An 18,278-nucleotide genomic window follows, 5' to 3' on the forward strand; every position below is an offset into this window, starting at 1 on the left:
AAGCATCTGGCACCTTCTCCCACAGCATCCTGGCAGCAAAACTGAGGCAGTGTGGGCTGGATGATCAGACCATGAGGTAGAGTGTAAAGTGGCTGAAGGGCAGAAGGCAGAGTGGTGACCAATGGGGCAGGGTGCAGCTGGAGGCCTGTGTCTAGTGGAGTCTCTCAGGGGTCGGTGCTGGGCCCGGTACTGTTCAGTCTATTCATTAGTGACCTTGCTGTGGGAACAGAGGCACTGCCAGCAAGTTTGCTGCTGATACTGAACTGGGGCGGTGGCTGCCACCCCAGAGGCTGTGCTGCCATCCAACCAGACGTGGACAGGCTGAGAATGGGCAGAGAGAAACCTAAGGAAGTTCAACAAGGGCAAGTGTGGAGTCTTGCACCTGGGAGAGAACAACCCCATGTACCAGCACAGGTTGGGAAATGAACTGTGAGAGCAGTGTAGGGGAAAGGGACCTGGGGGTCTTGGTGGGCAGCAGGATGAGCATGAGCCAGCAATGTGCTTTCGTGGCCCAGAAGGCCAATGGCATCCTGGGCTGGATTAGAAGGACTGTGGTGAGCAGGTGGAGAGAGGTTCTGCTCCCCCTTTCCTCTGCCCTCGTGAGACCACATCTGGAACAGTGTGTCCAGTTGTGGGCCCCTCAGTGCAAGGACAGGGAGCTGCTGGAGAGAGTTCAGCATAGGGCCACAGAGATGATGGAGTGGAGCATTTCTCTTGTGCTGAAAGGCTGAGGGAGCTGGGGCTCTGTAGCTTGGAGGAGGGGAGACTGAGAGGTGACCTCATTCATGTTACAAATGCATCAAGGGTGGGTGTCAGGAGGATGGAACCAGGCTGTGCTCAGGGATGGCCAATGACAGGACAAGGGGCAATAGGGACAAACTGGAACGGAAGAGGTTCCAAAGAAACAGAAGGAGGAATTTGTTCCCTGCTGAGGTGAGGGAGCACTGCAAGGGGCTGCCCAGATGGGCTGTGGAGTCTCTTTCTCTGGAGACATTCCAACCCAGCTGGACGAGTTCCTGTGTGACCTACTCTAGGGAGTCGTGCTCTGGCAGGGGGGTAGCACTGGATGAGCTTTCCAGGTCCCTCCCAACCCTTGAGATGCTCTGGTTCTGTGATTCTGCACGTTGCCTCTTTGTTGACATGAATCTGAGCTGCTCTCCTTGTGCTTTGCCCCGAGGGACTGGAGGCGTCGGGAAAAGAGGAAACTCAGCTTGGGACCCTCACGTACGACGTGGCAAAAGAGGCCGTTCAGCCCTTCCCTCTGAAGGCACGGCCTGTGCACGGGGGAGAGATGCCATGGAGCAAAAAGGGTTTGCCTGCAAGCGCACAGCAGGCAGCGTGTGAATGCTGTCTCCCTGGGCACTGGCTCGCTTTGAGAGAGACCTGGTGGGGTTGTGAGAGCTGAGCAGCGTGTGGTGGTGGCAGCAAAAGGAGAACACGGGCAGGATCGGGCGGGTGGGAGCACAAGCTCTGAGAGATCTCTGGCTGCAGCCACTGCCTTCAGCAGAGCCAGCTGCACACACAGACACTGCACAAGGCCTTTGTGCCCTGCAGAAAGAGGGGTGCCCAGTGCCAAAAGCCCTCGGGCAGCACCAGCGCTGCGTCCTGTGGCCTGTGGTGGGTGGGACAGTGTCCTCTCCTCCCAGCACAGCCCCTTCTGTCCCCTGCCCTCAGGCTGCAGGGGAAGGCGAGCCCAGGGGACAGCGGGAGCTTGGTGGGGCTGCCCAGCAGCTGCCCTACACGTCAGAGCCCCTCCTGGGCCTCTCTGTCAGCACAGAACAAGCAGCAGAGGCAAAGGGCCGAGGGAAGGAGGCGCAGCCCCAGCGGGGCCGACGTGCAGAGGATGCCCAGCTGCTTTGGGGAGCCTGATCCCTGAGCAGGAGCGGGGCTGGCAGGGGGAGATATGGCTGCACTGTTGCTCTGAACGCCTGCATTTCCTTGTCTCTCTTCACAGAACACGCCGCTCCCCAGAGCTTTTCCTTACATCAAAGTTCTTGTTACAAGCAACTGGGGAAACCCAACGTGCAGCTGCATTTCCAGAGTGTGGGTGCATGGGAGGATGGCGAATCAGGAGAGCCTCAGATGACAGCAGGGACAGCGGGTGTGGACAGTGATAACTGCTGTTTGCTCGTGTCCTTTCCTTCATGTATTTTCTAGGTATTGTTTTGAATGTATTTTCTCTGGGTAACTGGAGTTCAAGTGAGGGGCTCTGCCTTCCTCACGCTGTCGCTGGGCTCCGTTTGTTGTGTTATTTCGCTGGTTCTCTTAGTGCTTTAGTTGTCAATAAAACTGCCCCTGTTTCCTTTTGACTCGGTGCCTGTGTGCTTTGTGCTGGCCCCGCTCCCAGCAGAACGATTCTTGCTGTGCCCATGGTTTCTGTCCTCATTTCATCCCTTTTTCTCCAGTTCCCCGACACCCTTTGGTTTGTCGTTGTTCTTTCTGAGCCCATTTGGATCCGTTTGCTGCTTTCCAGTGTTTTCCTTCCTTCCAGCATCACAGGGGCTTCTAGAATCTTCTGTTGACCCCATCCTTTGGTGTCCGTGTGTGACGGTGCCAGTCTCTGCCCCGCTCGTGTCCCTTTCCCGGGGCAGACTGGGAGCGGGGCCGGGCGGCAGAGGCGGGGGCTGGGTGAGTGTGCGGCCGCAGCCCCGAGTGACAAAGCGTCCCCTCAGCCCCGGCCCCGCGGCCGCCTGGGGCTGCTCCTCGCCCGGGCGTTTGCCGACGGGGCTCTGCTGGAGTCCAAGCCCTGCCCTCACCCTGCCACGGCCACCACTGACCGTGGCCCTCAGCACCTCAGCTCTGCGGCTTTGGGATCCCAAACCTGCCCCTCAGCACCGTTCCCTCGGGTCTGTATTCCAATGGCTCCGCGGGATTTGATGCTGCAGACAGAGCTGGTTCTTGCCTGTGGGTTCAGTAACTAAAGACGTGTCTCTCCACGTGCTGGAGCTGACATTTAACAGCTCTCTGCACAGTCTCCTTTGGGTTTTTTTCACATAAGGACGAGTCCCTGACTTTCAAAGAGCTCCAGTAGGTTCTTCCAGCCCTTTCCCCAAAGTCAGCCCTGTTGCTTAGCTCTGTGCTCTGTCCATCAGAGACACAGGCCAGAGCATCCCATGAGTTGAGAACAGTCTCTTCCCTTCTCCTGTAGGCACAGATGGGATCCAGCATGGCATGGCTAAATTTAGGTCAGAAGTCTTGATCCTCCCAACAACTGACCAAGGTCACAGGAGATATTGCTATTGGTTTCCTACTCAATTTCCATGCCCTGAGACTGCATCCCAAATTGCTCTTTGCTCACGATGTCTGTGCTCTTGGACCTCGCAATTCTCTGAGCAAAGTCTTGTGTCTTGTCTTTGTCTCTTCCCCAGAACTGACCAGTGCTCACCAAATGGAAAAGGCTCAAATGCAGCTGTGTCTCCAGGTTGGCAGCCCCACTGTTTCATTCCCCACCCCTGTCTCTCCAGGTTGGCAGCCCCACTGTTTCATTCCCCAGCCCTGTCTCTCCAGGTTGGCAGCTCCCCTGTTTCATTCCCCAGCCCTGTCTCTCCAGGTTGGCAGCCCCACTGTTTCATTCCCCACCCCTGTCTCTCCAGGTTGGCAGCTCCCCTGTTTCATTCCCCAGCCCTGTCTCTCCAGGTTGGCAGCTCCACTGTTTCATTCCCCACCCCTGTCTCTCCAGGTGGGCAGCTCCACTGTTTCATTCCCCACCCCTGTCTCTCCAGGTTGGCAGCTCCCCTGTTTCATTCCCCAGCCCTGTCTCTCCAGGTTGGCAGCTCCACTGTTTTATTTCTCATGTGGCTGTGGCAGTTTGAGGCAGCTCAGCAGTTGTGCAAAGAGCACTGGTGTCAGGTCCCAGAGAAGAACACCAGTTTCACAGCAGCTGTGACTTTTACTCTTGCACAGAGAGAGGTACCAGGTGTAACCAAGGTGATGGCCTTCTACCATGGCATGGCTGGCTGGGTAGATGAGGGGAGAGCAGTGGATGGCCTCCACCTCTAGGTGCTCTCCAGAGGTGCCTCCCAACTCCTGCCATTCTGGGATTCAGTGAATGCTTTGGATGGTAACAGCAACACAATTGCTTAAAAGAACATCTTGTTGCTGTGTCCAGCTCTGAGATGGATGAGCATTGAAAGTCCACACCACTAACTCAGCGTTGCCTGTTGCCACGTTAGAAGCCCAGCAAGGTGATGGAAGCAGGGGTGGGCTGTCTCCTGCCTCTTTCTAACTCCAGGATCCACACCAATGGGCTCTTTCATGCCTGAGATAGAAATGCCAGCAATCTGAAGGAAGGACAGGCTTGTTCTGCTGCAGCCCAAGGCAACAGGGTGACAGTTTCACAGAGCGGTGCCAGGCAGGGTCAGCAGCCGCAGGTGCTGCGGGGGTTTCGGGCTTCCCTGAGGCACTGCATATTCAAGCAGCCCATGGCAGGGCTTTCTAAGCCCTGTCCAGCTCCCTTGGTGGGTTCAGAGCACATGCTGCCTCATGTGAGTGGAAGAGGAGTGAGAACATGGTTGGGGTGTTTATTGGTGTGTCTGCCCTCCAGGCCCTCACTGTCCAGAACCAATCTTTCCAGGCCAAACTCTACCATCTTGATTGAGAAGGCTCTGAAGAAAAGCTCCGAGGAATACAGGAAGGTTGGTGGCAACTCCATCCACTCATCAAGACTGGCATTTCTCAGGAGGACTCTCACCATGGAGGCAGTGGATAACAATGGGCTTCTTACCCCATGGACTGGTGGGCAGGTCTCAACTGAGATCCCTGATCTTGAGCTCTGAGGTGGAGTCAGAAATAACTCTCAAATGAGCCCCCAAAAAAAGAGCTTTCTTGGAACCCTGGGGCAATTCTCTGTGTTCACCCAATGGCATGGGAAAAACACCCTGTCTAGAAAACCCTTAGTCTCAGCTGCTGCCAAATACACCTGCACTGAAGGTCAGTCCCAGCTGCTGCCCAGTGCATCTGCACTGAAGGGTCAGTCCCAGCTGCTGCCCAATGCATCTGCACTGAAGGGTCAGTCCCAGCTGCTGCCCAATGCATCTGCACTGAAGGTCAGTCCCAGCTGCTGCCCAATGCATCTGCACTGAAGGGTCAGTCTCAGCTGCTGCCCAATGCATCTGCACTGAAGGGTCAGTCCCAGCTGCTGCACTGAAGGGTCAGGTTTCTACTGACTTTTGGCCTCTTTAGACATAATATTTTAGTATCTAAAATATTTCAGAAGTGGTAAAACCCTCTAACTCCTGGGGATTTGGGGGTTTTTCCCTATTTATGCAGGACTATGAGGAAAAGCACGTCAGGCAGCAACCTCGGCTTGGTATTTGGCCCGGCTCTGCTCAGGCCACGTCAAGCAGATGCTTTGTCATCACTTGTGGATTCCTGTTAGCAAATGTGGATGGCAGAGCTGCTCATCACATACTATGAGGAGCTATTGGCTGTGCCTCAGAAGGCACCTGGCTGGCTTGGCCACTGCAACCCAAATGATGGATCAACATCTTGAGCCCAGGGCGGGATGGAACAGGACCGTGGGCCCAGGCTGGCAATGCCTGGTGGCTTTGCAGTCACTGTTCTAATCTCTGTTCCGTGTCTCATTTCATGTTTTATGTGGCCAACAAAGGAAAAGAAATGTTGTGAGGGTTCACCTGTCGGTCAAAAGACCAACTGAAGTGCTGAGGCCTGAGCAGCAGGCCCCAAACTCAAGCTGACCTCTAATGAACCTCACAGCCAAATAGGAGATGAAGTGAGTGTCTGATGATCAGTGAAATACGTGTGATGATTAGTGACAGACGTAGCCAGACAGAATAGAATTGTTAGTGAAGAGAGATGCCACGAGATTCCTTTGCTTGTTTGGAGGCAACTGTCGAGGTCATGAAACCAGGTGTCTGGCCTGGCGTGAAAATACATGATCAGAGCCGAACAGGGAAAGAAACTCCCTTGGTTCCTCCCTGAGCCCTGGCCAGGCTCCGGGGGGGATCTCAATGCAGTGTGCAACCAGCTGTTCCCGCTTTGGGAGTGATGTGACGTTGTTGATTCGAGAAGAGAAGAGCTGGACCTTCTTGGAGACCTCCCCTACGAGTGGACGCGCTGCGTGGGACTCCCCAGTTGCAGCAACAGGTTCTGCAAGTCCTGGCTGCACTGGGGCTCCCCAGCCACTGCGGGTCTGCGTGATGAGAACTCAGGCACCTGCCGATGTCTCTTCCTTAGTTACTGTCCATGACTGGATGCAGTTGGTGGATGGAGTGTAGTGTATGCTCACGCTTTAGATGTCAGTATCAATCAGCCTGTTTCCTTTTGACTCGCTGCCCGTGTCCTTTGTGCTGACCCCACTATGAGCACAACAATTCTTGACATGCTGATGGTTTTTTGCCTCCAATGTCTTTGCCAAAGTATATTAGATGTCCATTCTGCACGTCCATAGTGGTTCCCTGACGCTCATTTTCAACTTTCCCCTCGTTCCCTTAATTGCTTTTAATTTTGTCTGTTGCTTTTCATCCATTTGCTGCCCTATTTGTTTCCTTTTTCCCTTGCCTTTCCTCGTTCCCTTCTCTTCTTCTCTTTCCACGTCCCTTTTAGTCTCTGACCCCATTTTGTCCCTTTTTCTCTTTAGTTCCCTTACACCCATTGATTTTTAAGTGGTTCTTTCTGTGCTTTCTATATCTCCCATTGAGATATATAACTTCTACCGACAGTGTTTATTTTTTCAATGGGAGTTGAGGAGTCAAAGTGAGTGTGATTGAAGATAGCTCCCACAGGAAAGCAGCTGCAAATGTGACACCGTGCTGGCTGATAGACTGCATGGGGACCTACTTACTACTGTAGCTGGGGTCTGCCTTCCTGCTTTCTTGTAGCTCCCATACTCAGTGGTATACGTTAAGGGAGGGCATGTGTTGTTTCAGTGGGAGCTGAGCAGTCCAAATGGGTGGGATTGAAGATAGCTCCCTGTTCTGGTTTTTCCTTCCTGCCTCTTACGTGGCAAAAAGTGGGGTTTTAGTAGAGTTTTGAGAAGAAAAGTAGGGCTTGGGGGAGGTTCTGAGGGATAAAATAAGGTTTTGGCGCAATTGTGAGAGAAAAAGTGTGATTTCAGTGGAGTTGTGAGGGATGAAAGGAGGTTTTTGGGCGTGTCTGAGGGGAAAAGTGAGGTTTGGGTGGCATTTTACAGGAAAACAGTTGGGATTTGGGTGGAATTTTACAGAGGAAAAGCGGTGTTTTTGAGCAATTCTGAGGGAAAAAGTAGAGTTTTTGTTTATTTCTGAGAGCAAAAGTGAGGTTTTGTTGGAGTTTTAGGAGAAAAAGTGGGTTTTGGTGCAATTTTTCAGGGAAAAGTGTAGTTTGGAAGAGTTTTGAGGGGAAAAGTGGGGATGGAGTACATTTCTGAGGGCCAAAAGCAGTGGAGTTGTGGGATAAAATGAGGTTATGGTGCAATTCTGAGGGGAAAAGGTGGGATTTGGGTGGAGTTTTGAGGGAAAAAGTGGGGTATGGGAGGATTTCTGAAAAAAACAAGTGTTTTGGTGGGGTTTTGAGGGGAAAATGTGGTTTTGTGGAAATTCTGAGGGTAAAAGTGGAGTTTGGGTGGTGTTTTGAGGGGGAAAATGGGGTTTTGGTCGAGTTTTGAGGGGAAAGGTGCGGTTTTGGGGAACTTCTGGGGGAAGAAGCGGGGTTTTGGTGCAGTTTTGAGGGAAACAGTGGTGTTTTGGTGGAGTTCTGAGTGAAAAAGTGAGGTTTTGGAGGTATTTTCCGAGGAAAAGTGGGTCTTGGGTGCTATTCTGAGGGAAAAAGTGGGATTTTTGGGAAGTGCTGGGTAAAAAAGTGCCATCTTGAGGGAAAAAGTGGAGTTTTGGAAGCGTTTTGAGGGGAAAAAGTGGGGTTTGGGGGAGTTGTGAGGGATCAAATGAGGTTTTAGTGCAATTCTGAGAGGAAAAACAAGGATTTTGGAGGAGATTTGAGGCTGTAAAGTGGGGTTTGAGTACATTTCTGAGAAAGAAAAGTGGCATTTGGGTGGAGTTTTGAGGGAAAAGATGAGATTTTTGGGGCATTTCTGAAGGAAAAGGTGGGATTTGGGTGGTGTTTTGAGGGAAAAAGCAGGGTTTTGTTAAATTTCTGAGAGCAAAAGTGGGGTTTAGGTGGAGTTTGGATGGAAAAAGTGAGGTTTTGGAGTAATTCTGAGGGGAAAAGAGGGACTTTGGGGAAGATGTGAGGAGAAAAGGGGTTTTGTGTGAGTTTTGAAGGACCAAGTGGGGTTTTGGGGGAGTTCTGAGGGATCAAAAGACGGTAATTTTGGGGTAATTGTGAGGGAAAGCAATTGGGATTTGGGTGTAGTTTTGAGAGGAAAAGTGGGGTTTTGGAGCAATTCTGAGAGAAAAAGTGGGGGTTTGTGTGGAGTTTGGAAGGAAAATATGTGTTTTTGTTGGGGTGTTTAAAGAAAAAGTGAGGTTTTTGGGAAATCTTGAGGGGAAAGTGTGGGGGTCTGGGTGGAGTTATGAGAAAAAAAGGAAGGTTTTGGTAACTATCTGAGGTCCAAAGTGGGGGTTTGGGTGGAGGTTTGAAGGAACAAGTTGTTTTCTGTTGGGATTTGGAGGGGAAAAGTGAGGGTGTGTGGGAGTTCTGAGGGATAACATGAGGTGTGGGGGCAAATCTGAGGGGAAAAGTGAGGTTTGGGTGGCATTTTACAGGAAAACAGTTGGGATTTGGGTGGAATTTGATAGAGGAAAAGCGGTGTTTTTGAGCAATTCTGAGGGAAAAGTAGAGTTTTTGTTTATTTGTGTTCTGGTTTAGCAAGGAGCAGCTTTTGGCTTAGTAACAGGGGGAGCGGGTTGCAGTGAAGACCCGAGAAAGAGTTTGCGGACTCTCCCCCGGCTCCTGGGTTCACACCCACCTCCGGCCCGGCTGGGCCAATCTGGCGCCTCTGCCAGCACTATTTAGGGGACGGGAATTTGGAATGCGAGGCAGGAGGTGTAAGAGTGACAGGAGATGGAGGCGACCACGCGGACCCTTCAGCCAGAGAAGGAGGAAGGAAGGAGAAGCAACAGACCAGAGACTCCTCTGCAAGCCGTGGCGAGAATGCAGCTGTGCCCCTGCAGCCTCTGGAGATCCATGGCAGGAGCGAGAGTTCCCAGCAGCTCCGTGTGAGTGAGCCCGGACGGGAGAGGGACTGTGTGGGGAGGGGCCATGGCCCAGGCCGTGCTGGAGAGCCTGCACGCCGCAGAGCAGCCCCACACGAGAGGCAGAGACGAGCTGCAGCCTTTGGAGTCAGTGGGCATCGGAGCAGCCCGTGCAGGGCTGCCATGCGTGTGAGTTACCCCACGGACTCGCAGGGAGGACTGGTGTGGAGTTCACCCGTCCTGGGGAGGGACAAACGGCAGAAGCTATGGGGAACAGACTAACTGAAACCCCCACTGCCTGCCCCCCCGGACCGTGCAGGGGGGAACAAGGTAAAAGCCCCGGGATCAGGGCTCTGAGCCCGGGAAGAGGGGAGGGGTGGCAAGAAGGTGTTCTTCAAAAGGCTGGTTGGACTCCTCATTGATGTATTGCTCTGTGTTGTTTCATTTTGGTTATGTTTTGGGTTTTTGGGGGTATGTTTTAGTTGATGTTGCATTACACTGTTTCTCTATTTTCTTCCCCAAACCGAGTGGCCTGGTCTGCTTTGTCCTGAACCTTCAGCGGCAATTAAGCTCTCCCTGCCCTTGAGCAATTCTCAGCCTCTTCCATACTGGAGGCTAATCGTGGTCTTTGTTCCCTGATGGGCCTAAACCAGGACACTTAAGATCCCCAAATCTCTCCTTTTTCTACTCAAAACCTCCCTTTTCCCTACTAAAACCCCTTTTTTCCCCTCAAAACCTCCTCTTTTAACTCTTAAGACCCCTAAACCCCTCTTTATCCCCTCAAAACCTCCGTTTTTCCCCTCAATCCCCCCTTTTTCCCTTGAAACCCCCTCTTTTATCCCTTAAGACCACAAAACCTCCCATTTTCTCCTCAAAACCCCTTTTATCCCCTCAAAACCCCCCTTTTCGACTGAACCCCCCCTTTTATCCCTTAAGACCCCAAAACCCCCCTTTTCCCCCTCAAAACCTCAATTTTTCCCCTCAACCCCCCCCTTTTTCCCCCTCAAAACCTCTTGCATCCCTTTAGACCCCAAAACCTCCTATTTTCCCCTCAAAACCTCAATTTTTCCCCTCAGAACCCTCCTTTTCCCCTCAAAACCCCTCTTTTATCCCTTTAGACCCCCATATCTTTCATTTTCTTCTCAAAACCCCTTTTATCCCTTCAAAACCCCCCTTTTCGACTCAACCCCCCCTTTTATCCGTTAAGACCCCAAAATCTCACTTTTTCCGCAAAACCCCTCTTTCATCCCTTTAGACCCCAAAACCTCCCATTTTCCCCTCAAAACCCCCCCTTTTCCCCTCAAACCCCCCCTTTTCCCCTCAAAACCCCTCTTTTATCCCTTTAGACCCCAAAACCTCCCATTTTCCCCTCAAAGCCTCCATTTTTCCCCTCAAACCCCCCCTTTTCCTCTCAAAACCCCTCTTTTATCCCTTAAGACCCCAAAACCCCTTTTTCCCCTCAAAACCCCCTTTTTCCCGCCTTTAGACCCAAAGCCGCCCCTTTTCCCCTCAGCGCCAGGCCCCGCCCCTCCCCTCGGCCCGTCCATTTCTCACGGGGGGGGGCGAAACAAAACCCCCTCATTTTATACAAAACCTTTATTCTGTAACAGTGTGTGTTGGGGTGGGGGGTCCCCCAAACCTCCCCCCGCGACCCCCCAACACTGAGAAGGGGGGAGCACAGCGGGTGCCAAGGGGGGGGACACACACATAGGTGTCCCCCCCCGCCATCATCCCGAGGGCCACAATGCCGCCCCCCCCCCCCCGCCTTAAATCTCTTGATCTACACAATAAATACGGCGGGGGGCGGCTCAGGCGCGGGGGAGGCAGCGGCGGGGCCAGGCCGGGGGGGCACAGGCAGCGGAACGAGCTCGCGGTGTTGAGGCAGCGGCCGGGCTGGCAGCGGGGGGGGCCCGAACACTCGTCCACGTCTGGGGAGGGCGGCGGCACAGAAGGGGTTAATGGGGTATTGGGGGGGGATGGGATGGGGGATGGGGATGGGGAGGGCTCAGGGTGCTGGGGAGGGGGTTTGGGTGCTGAGGAAGGAGTTTTGGAGGGGGTTGGGTGCTGGGGAGGGGGAGTTGGGTGCTGGGGAGGGAGTTTGGGAGGGGATTTGGGTGCTGAGGAGGGGGATAGGGAGGGGGTTTGGATGCTGAGGGAGGGGGTTTGGGAGGGGGCCTGGGTGGTGGGGAGGGGGTTTGGGTGCTGGGGAAGGAGTTTTGGAGGGGGGCTGGGTGCTGAGGGAGGGGGTTTGAGTGCTGGGGGAGGGGGTTTGGGTGCTGGGGGAGGGGGTTTGTGGGATTTCTGAGGGATAACATGAGGTGTGGGGGCAAATCTGAGGGGAAAGGTGAGGTTTGGCATTTTAAAGGAAAACAGTTGGGATTTGGGTGGAATTTGATAGAGGAAAAGCGGTGTTTTTGAGCAATTCTGAGGGAAAAAGTAGAGTTTTTGTTTATTTCTGAGAGCAAAAGTGAGGTTTTGTTGGAGTTTTAGGAGAAAAAGTGGGTTTTGGTGCATCTTTGCAGGGAAAAGTGTAGTTTGGAAGAGTTTTGAGAGGCAAAGTGGGGATGGAGTACATTTCTGAGGGCCAAAAGCAGTGGAGTTGTGGGATAAAATGAGGTTTTGGTGCAATTCTGAGGGGAAAAGGTGGGATTTGGGTGGAGTTTTGAGGGAAAAAGTGGGGTTTTGGTAAATTTTTAAAGGGAAAAAGTGGGGTTTGGGTGGATGTTTGAAAAAACAATTTTTTTTGTGGGGTTTTGAGGGGAAAAGTGGGGTTTTGTGGAAATTCTGAGGGTAAAAGTGGAGTTTGGGTGGTGTTTTGAGGCGGAAAATGGGGTTTTGGTGCAGTTTTGAGGGGAAAAAGTGGGGTTTGGTGGAGTTCTGAGGGGAGAAGTGCAGTTTTGGGGAACTTTGTGAGGAAGAAGCGGGGTTTTGGTGCAGTTTTGAGGGAAATAGTGGTGTTTTGGTGGAGTTCTGAGTGAAAAAGTGAGGTTTTGGAGGTATTTTCAGAGGAAAAGTGGGTTTTGGGTGCTATTCTGAGGGAAAAAGTGGGATTTTTGGGAAGTGCTGGGTAAAAAAGTGCCATCTTGAGGGAAAAAGTGGAGTTTTGGAATTGTTTCGAGGGGAAAAAGTGGGGTTTGGGGGAGTTGTGAGGGATAAAATGAGGTTTTGGTGCAATTCTGAGAGAGAAAAAGGATTTTGGAGGAGTTTTGATGCAAACTGCCTTTGCATCAGGCCGGTGTAGAGAGCCTCAGGTTCCATCGGAAATCATTTGCTGGTTGTTTCAAGTGCAGAGCACAGAGTGTGGATAAATGTCCAGCAAGAACTGTAAAGGGAGAATCCCAGGCAACAAATGTGAAAAGGGGGGTGGAAAAGGGAGGGAGAATTCTCAAGTCCAGGTGGCCAAAATGTCAAACCAAAGCCAAAGTAAAGTCCTTAGGAGATCAACAGAAACCTGTCACCACTGCAGTGAGAGGGAGACTTTTAAAGCACCCATTGTTTGCTCTTCCAGATGCTGGGTTAGTGAGGAAACACTGGGCTGGAGAAGAGCAGGAAAGAACAGGCAGCTGCGTCATTGAAACACCATCACTCAGTTTTGCTACCAATAGAATTCCAGAGAATCAGCAAACCCAGCACCCCCCCAGTTCCTGTACGTCTGTGAGCTCCTTGACTTCAGTTAACACCACCTGGAAGCCTTCTCAGACAGCTCATTCTGCTGGAACTATCTGAGTTTCATCATTGGTTAGAACAATCCTTGTTGTTTCTTACTCCCCGTCCCTCTGCTAAGCAGGAACAGTTGGCTCTCCTGCTCCTCTGCCCATTGCGCCCAAATACCCAAATTGCTTGGATGGGTTGGAAGACTTAAAGCTGAACTTGACACTTGCTGTGCTTTAAAAATCCCATCTGTGGTCAGAGCACACTGTTGTGCAGAGAAGAAATGCTCTTCTGCTGAGGGCCCCCAGGCACAGAGGCAGCACTGGGCAGTTGTCCCTGTGAGAAGCTTTTGCTAGTGGCAATGATCTAGTGCAGGGAATTCGACCTACACTGGCCCTGAAGGGATTCCCTTCAGACAGGCACACAGCATTTTCAGTTCCACCTCCCACAGAACACTCTTGTGTTCAGCACACAGAACCTGCATTTTAGGTTTCCTTCATATACAGCACAGTCAAGTTTGATTCTACTTGCTTTGCACTGTGCCCTTTCTTCTGCAAGCTGGGTGGCAGCTGTCCTGTGCAGTGAGCACTGAGCACTGGAAAACCACCTCTTCCAGCCTAGATTTCCTTCTGATGAAGTTTATCTCTCTGGGGCAAGGGAGACACGCCTTGGCACACTTCAGAGACTCCAAGACTTTGGACACTGTTGTGTCTAAAGGAACTTGAATTCTTCATGTGCACATTTAGGGTGCAAAATGGTGGTGCTGGTGTTTTTGTTTCCTGGGCATCCCAAGGGCCAGGTGGAGATGTGGAGCCAGCTGCACTCAAAATGTCCCTTGAAACAGCCTCCTTCCTGTCACAGTTCAGCAGGCCACTTGTGCAGCCTCAGTGACTCGTCCACACAAGCAGAGCAGGCGAGACAGGTCAGGCTTTCCACCAGGAAAACAGTCTACGGGGGCAAGAACCTGCCGAAAGAGGAAACACAATCCATGAGGAGCAAAGCTGATGCAGAGCAATGGTCGCCTTTGTCTCAGCCCAAAAAGGGGCCTAGGCTGGAAAGTCACTTTCACCTCAGCACTGGCCTCCTTGCAAGACCTTCAGAAACCTGTGCACACCGTAAGGTACCAAACATCAGAGCTCAGCAGCAGCTGCCCACCTCTTTGCTTTCCTTCAGCCTCTGCAGACAAGACCTTGGTCAAGAGCACAGAGGGACAGCAGAGCAGCTTCTGGCACTCTGACCTGTGTCTGGGGGTGACCCTTGAGACCTGGGAGCAGAGACTGAGCTGAGGGCACTTGACAGAGGAAGATGTAACCATAAGCTCTTCCTGCTCGTCGAGGTGTCACTGAGCTCTTGTTCCTTTTCCTCAGAACACCACGAAGACCATTTAGACCGAGAGCCAGGGAAACTGTCACATCTGTCAGGCAAGTCCGAGGTCCCAGGCTTGCAAATTCTGCCAGCAAGTGAGAGGGGCTCAGTAACCGTGCAATGACTGGCTTATTTACCAGAAAAGGAAGGCTCAGCTTTTCATCAAGGGAAGGAGCAATGGAGGCTGCTTTGGGATGAGCCTAGTGGGATGTCCCCTGGTGCTTACTGACGCTGTGAGTCAGTGAGCATGTAAATACAGGGGCTGTGTCAGCTGCCTGAGTTCCCACTGCAATCCAAAAAGACCAGGGTCCAAGTCACCCAACATAGCTGCTGGCTAGTCAAGTGACATCACTCTGTAGCCACCACTGACTGAACTTACAGGAGCTCTGGGGCGGTGAAGCCGCTGAACACTGCACACGACAACTACTCAGCTACCCAGCAACCCTTACAAGTCCCTGAGAACAGGACCCCCTCCTGTGCCTCATCCTCATCCCACCGCAGTTAAGGTGAAACAACTTTGCTGAGGCTCTCTGCTGACCAAATGCTGGATCCTGAGAGGACAGGAGGTGGTACCGAGAGCCAGGGAAAGCCAAGTGGCATTTCCCTGCTGCAGGCAGTACACACACAGGCCTTTGGCCCTTGTGCGCAGCCAAACAGCACCCTGGAGATTTGGGGTTGCGGCTACAACCCAGATCTCGGCTCTCTGACAAGTCATGCTGCTCCCAAACCAATTTTGACCAAGAGCAAAGAGGAGGAAAAGGGGCTTTTTGAGCGTGGTGTGACCTCAGGTGTCCACCCCTGCTTCTGCCTCCCCCCAGCTTGGGCCCCTCGTGGTGCCCCACACAGAATCCCCCTGGAAGCAGCAGCTCTGTGACATCAGCGCCCCGGCCGAGGCTTTCCAGGCACTATCAGCACTACGGCATCAGACACAGCGCTGGGGGTGACGTGCCCTTGGCTCTTGGAGCTGCCACGTGCCCTTGGCTCTTGGAGCTGCCACGTGCTGTCAGCGTGATGAAAGTTCTGATTGTCCTGGTCCTGCTGGGCCTGTGCTGCTGGCCTGTGAGTGCCTCAGTGCAAAGCTGTGGGTAAGTGGCTCTGGGAGGGAGCTTGGGCAGAAAAGAGGAGGCTGAGGGGGCATCTTCTTAATAGTTACAAACATCTAAAGGGTGGGTGTCAGGAGGTTGGGGCAGCAGTTTTTTCTGTGAGGTGAGGGAGCCCTGGCCCAGGCTGCCCAGGGAGGGTGTGGAGGCTCCTTCCTTGGAGGGCTTCAAGACCCTCCTGTGTGACCTGATCAAGGTGGGAGCTGCTTCTGCAGGGGGGTTGGACCGGATGATCTCTAAAGGTCCCTTCCAACCCCCACCATTCTGTGACTGTGTGATTCGATGATATGATGGGCTTCACTGGTTCCCCATGGCCCTGCCACAGCTTCCCAAACCCCAGGAGCTGGGAGCTGGGCTGCTGGCACCACTCGTCTGCGGGGCGAAGGCAGAAGCCGGGGCGCAGGGTTCCCCGGCCCCGCTGTCCGTGCGCTGCCCGGTGGGGAGGGCAGACGGCTGCCCTGCAGCCCCAGCAGCAGCCAGCCCTCCAGCAGGACACTCGTGACTTTCTGGTGACAGGAGAAGCTGCGGGACCCGGCCCTTGGCTGAGCAGCACGGGCTGTCGCGCATCGTGGGCGGCAGCGATGCCTCCCCGGGAGCCTGGCCCTGGATCGTCAGCATCCAGCTTCCCGGGGCAGCGGGCAGCGGGCACATCTGCGGAGGCTCCCTCATCCATCCCCGGTGGGTCCTGACCGCAGGACACTGCTTTGACAAGTACAGGTGAGTAGGAGCAGGGCAGGGCCGTGCCCCCAGCACTGGCAGAGTTCCCGTCCCGTGCTCGGCACGGGCTGGGCTGGTGCCGTTCCTGCAGCCCGGGGCTCGCGGGGCACCTGGCCTCTCCCTCGGCGAGCTGGAGGCAGGGAACTGCTGGGCTCCCTCTGAGCCCTCTGCTCCCCATCTGCCCCCCAGGAACGTCCCGACGTGGCGCATGGTGATCGGGGCCACCCGGCTGTCTGAGCTGGGCCCCGAGGCCCAAGTGCGCAAGAGCAAGCGGCTGCTGATCCACGAGAGCTACCGCAAAGGCGCCTTGGAGAACGACATCGCCCTGCTGGAGCTGGACGAGCCCGTGCAGTGCAGCGACTACGTGCAGCTGGCGTGTGTGACTCACTTCTCCGACGTGGTGGTGTCGCAGCTCACAGACTGCCGCGTCGCTGGCTGGGGCTACACCGCGGAAGGCTGTGAGTGCCCCCGGGAAAGCGCCTGTGTGCCTGGGGCGAGCCTGGGGAGACGGCTCGGGCTGCCCGAGGGCCGGGCTCAGGCTGCAGGCAGGGGCCTGAGCTACCTCAGGCTGCCGCGATACTGAGGGGACTTTCCCGTCAGGAAAGGCTGCAGGACCCGGGATGATTTTTTGCTCTTTAGATGAGGGAGCCCTGGCCCTGGCTGCCCAGGGAGGGCGTGGAGGCTCCTTCCTTGGAGGTCTTCCAAACCCTCCTGGACACGTTCCCGTGTGACCTGATCTAGAGGAATCTGCTTGAGCAGAGGGGTCAGACTAGATGATGTTTAGAGGTCCCTTCCAACCCCACCATCTGGGATTCTATGATTCTGAGTCATGGCCTAAAATCAGACAAGGGTCGAGTGCCTCTTTGGGGGTGCAAAGCCAAGGCTCAGGGAAGGGCTCTGCCCAGACAGGGGAGGGGAAGTGGCCCAGAGCTGCTGGGGGCTAATTCTTTGCCATGCTCACAGCTGCAGAAACATCCGACGTGCTGCAGGAGGCCAAGGTCCGCCTCATCAATGTCAAGCTCTGCAACAGCAGCGAGTGGTACGGAGGGGCCGTGCGCAGCTACAACCTGTGTGCTGGCTACCCGCGGGGCGGCATCGACACCTGCCAGGTAGGAGCAGCCACGGGCCAGCCCCGGCAGCACCCGCAGCCCTGGCCCACGTGGGGCTGCCGGGGCTCCCCAACACTCCCCTCACCCTGCTAGGGCTCCTCAACACCCCCCTCACCCTGCTGGGGCTTCCCAGCATCACCCTCACACTGCTGGGGCTCCCCAACACCCCCCTCACCCTCTGTCCTGTGCTGCAGGGTGACAGCGGGGGCCCGCTCGTCTGCAGAGCTCCACACGCCAACTTCTTCTGGCTCGTGGGCCTGACCAGCTGGGGGAAAGGCTGTGCCAGACCAAAGCAGCCTGGGGTCTACACCTCCACCCAGCACTTCTTCAACTGGGTCCAGTCACGGATTCGCTCAGGAGGAAGTGCTGCGACACTCGCCCGGCCAAAGAGGCCATCACAAGGCTCAGCCCTGGCAACAGCAGCAGGGACTGAGTCCTGCTCATTCCCACTCCAGAAGCTGCTGGATTTCGTTAATTGGATCCAGCAGCTCCTGCAGTCTCTGCAGGGAAAAGTGGCTTAAGCAGCAGGACTCTGAGCACGGCTGGGTCCTGCCCCTCGCCTTCACTGGAGGTTCTCAGCAGTAGTGCTTAGGCAGTAGTCAGTAGAAGCTGTAGCTGTAGCAGTGTCTTTGGACACAGTGTTGTTGGACTTTGTAAGATTATATGAGTTTCCTGTTGTGTTTGACAGTTCATTGGCCTCTGCACCGGTGCTGCAGAAGTGCAGCAATACCTGTGCACTGGAACCTTTGAAGTGGAGAGTTACTGACACAGTGTTCATCAAAATTAAATGCAAAAGAAAAAGCAAAAGGCCCCGTTGCCTCCTGGTGTCCCTGCAGCACAGCCTGGCTCCCCTCCCTCTGCCCTGCAGGAAGGGGTCACCTCACCAGCCCAGCCCTGGCTGGACACCCAGCCCCAGGACCTGGGGGCTCAGCCCCCTCGGCCGCGGAGGGGGGCTCCTCGCTGGTCTCTGTTAATGGATGGCAGGGGGCAGGGAGGAGGTGTCAGGGATGTCATCATGGGGCTAAAAGCAGAATCCAATCTTTAATTTGGGGTCTACCAGCCCCATATCCTTGGTGAGGGTTGGGGGGGAAGCAGGACACAGTTTGGGGTCTGCTGCTGCTGCTGGGTTTGCTGTCCTGGCCCCGGCTGTGGGCTACGGCGAGTCCTGCAGCATCCCTGGGATCCCACCCCCAGCCTCCTCATTGCCCGCACTGGGTTTTCTCAGCAGCACCATCCAGTGGAGACGC

The 18,278-nt window shown here is 54.3% G+C and overlaps 1 protein-coding gene across 1 annotated transcript; it reads left to right on the top strand.

Moving 5' to 3' along the window:
- Positions 1 to 15,116: 15,116 nt before the first annotated feature.
- Positions 15,117 to 17,797, top strand: LOC133629309 (acrosin-like). The gene is made up of 6 exons (XM_062019962.1): positions 15,117 to 15,190; positions 15,722 to 15,922; positions 16,112 to 16,380; positions 16,886 to 17,031; positions 17,226 to 17,444; positions 17,720 to 17,797. The coding sequence occupies exons 1-6, from the start codon at positions 15,117 to 15,119 to the stop codon at positions 17,795 to 17,797; spliced, it is 987 nt and encodes a 328-aa protein (XP_061875946.1).
- The last annotated feature ends 481 nt before the right edge of the window (positions 17,798 to 18,278 follow it).

The sequence above is a fragment of the Colius striatus genome, unplaced genomic scaffold (assembly GCF_028858725.1).
Source record: "Colius striatus isolate bColStr4 unplaced genomic scaffold, bColStr4.1.hap1 scaffold_38, whole genome shotgun sequence".
NCBI lineage: Eukaryota > Metazoa > Chordata > Aves > Coliiformes > Coliidae > Colius > Colius striatus.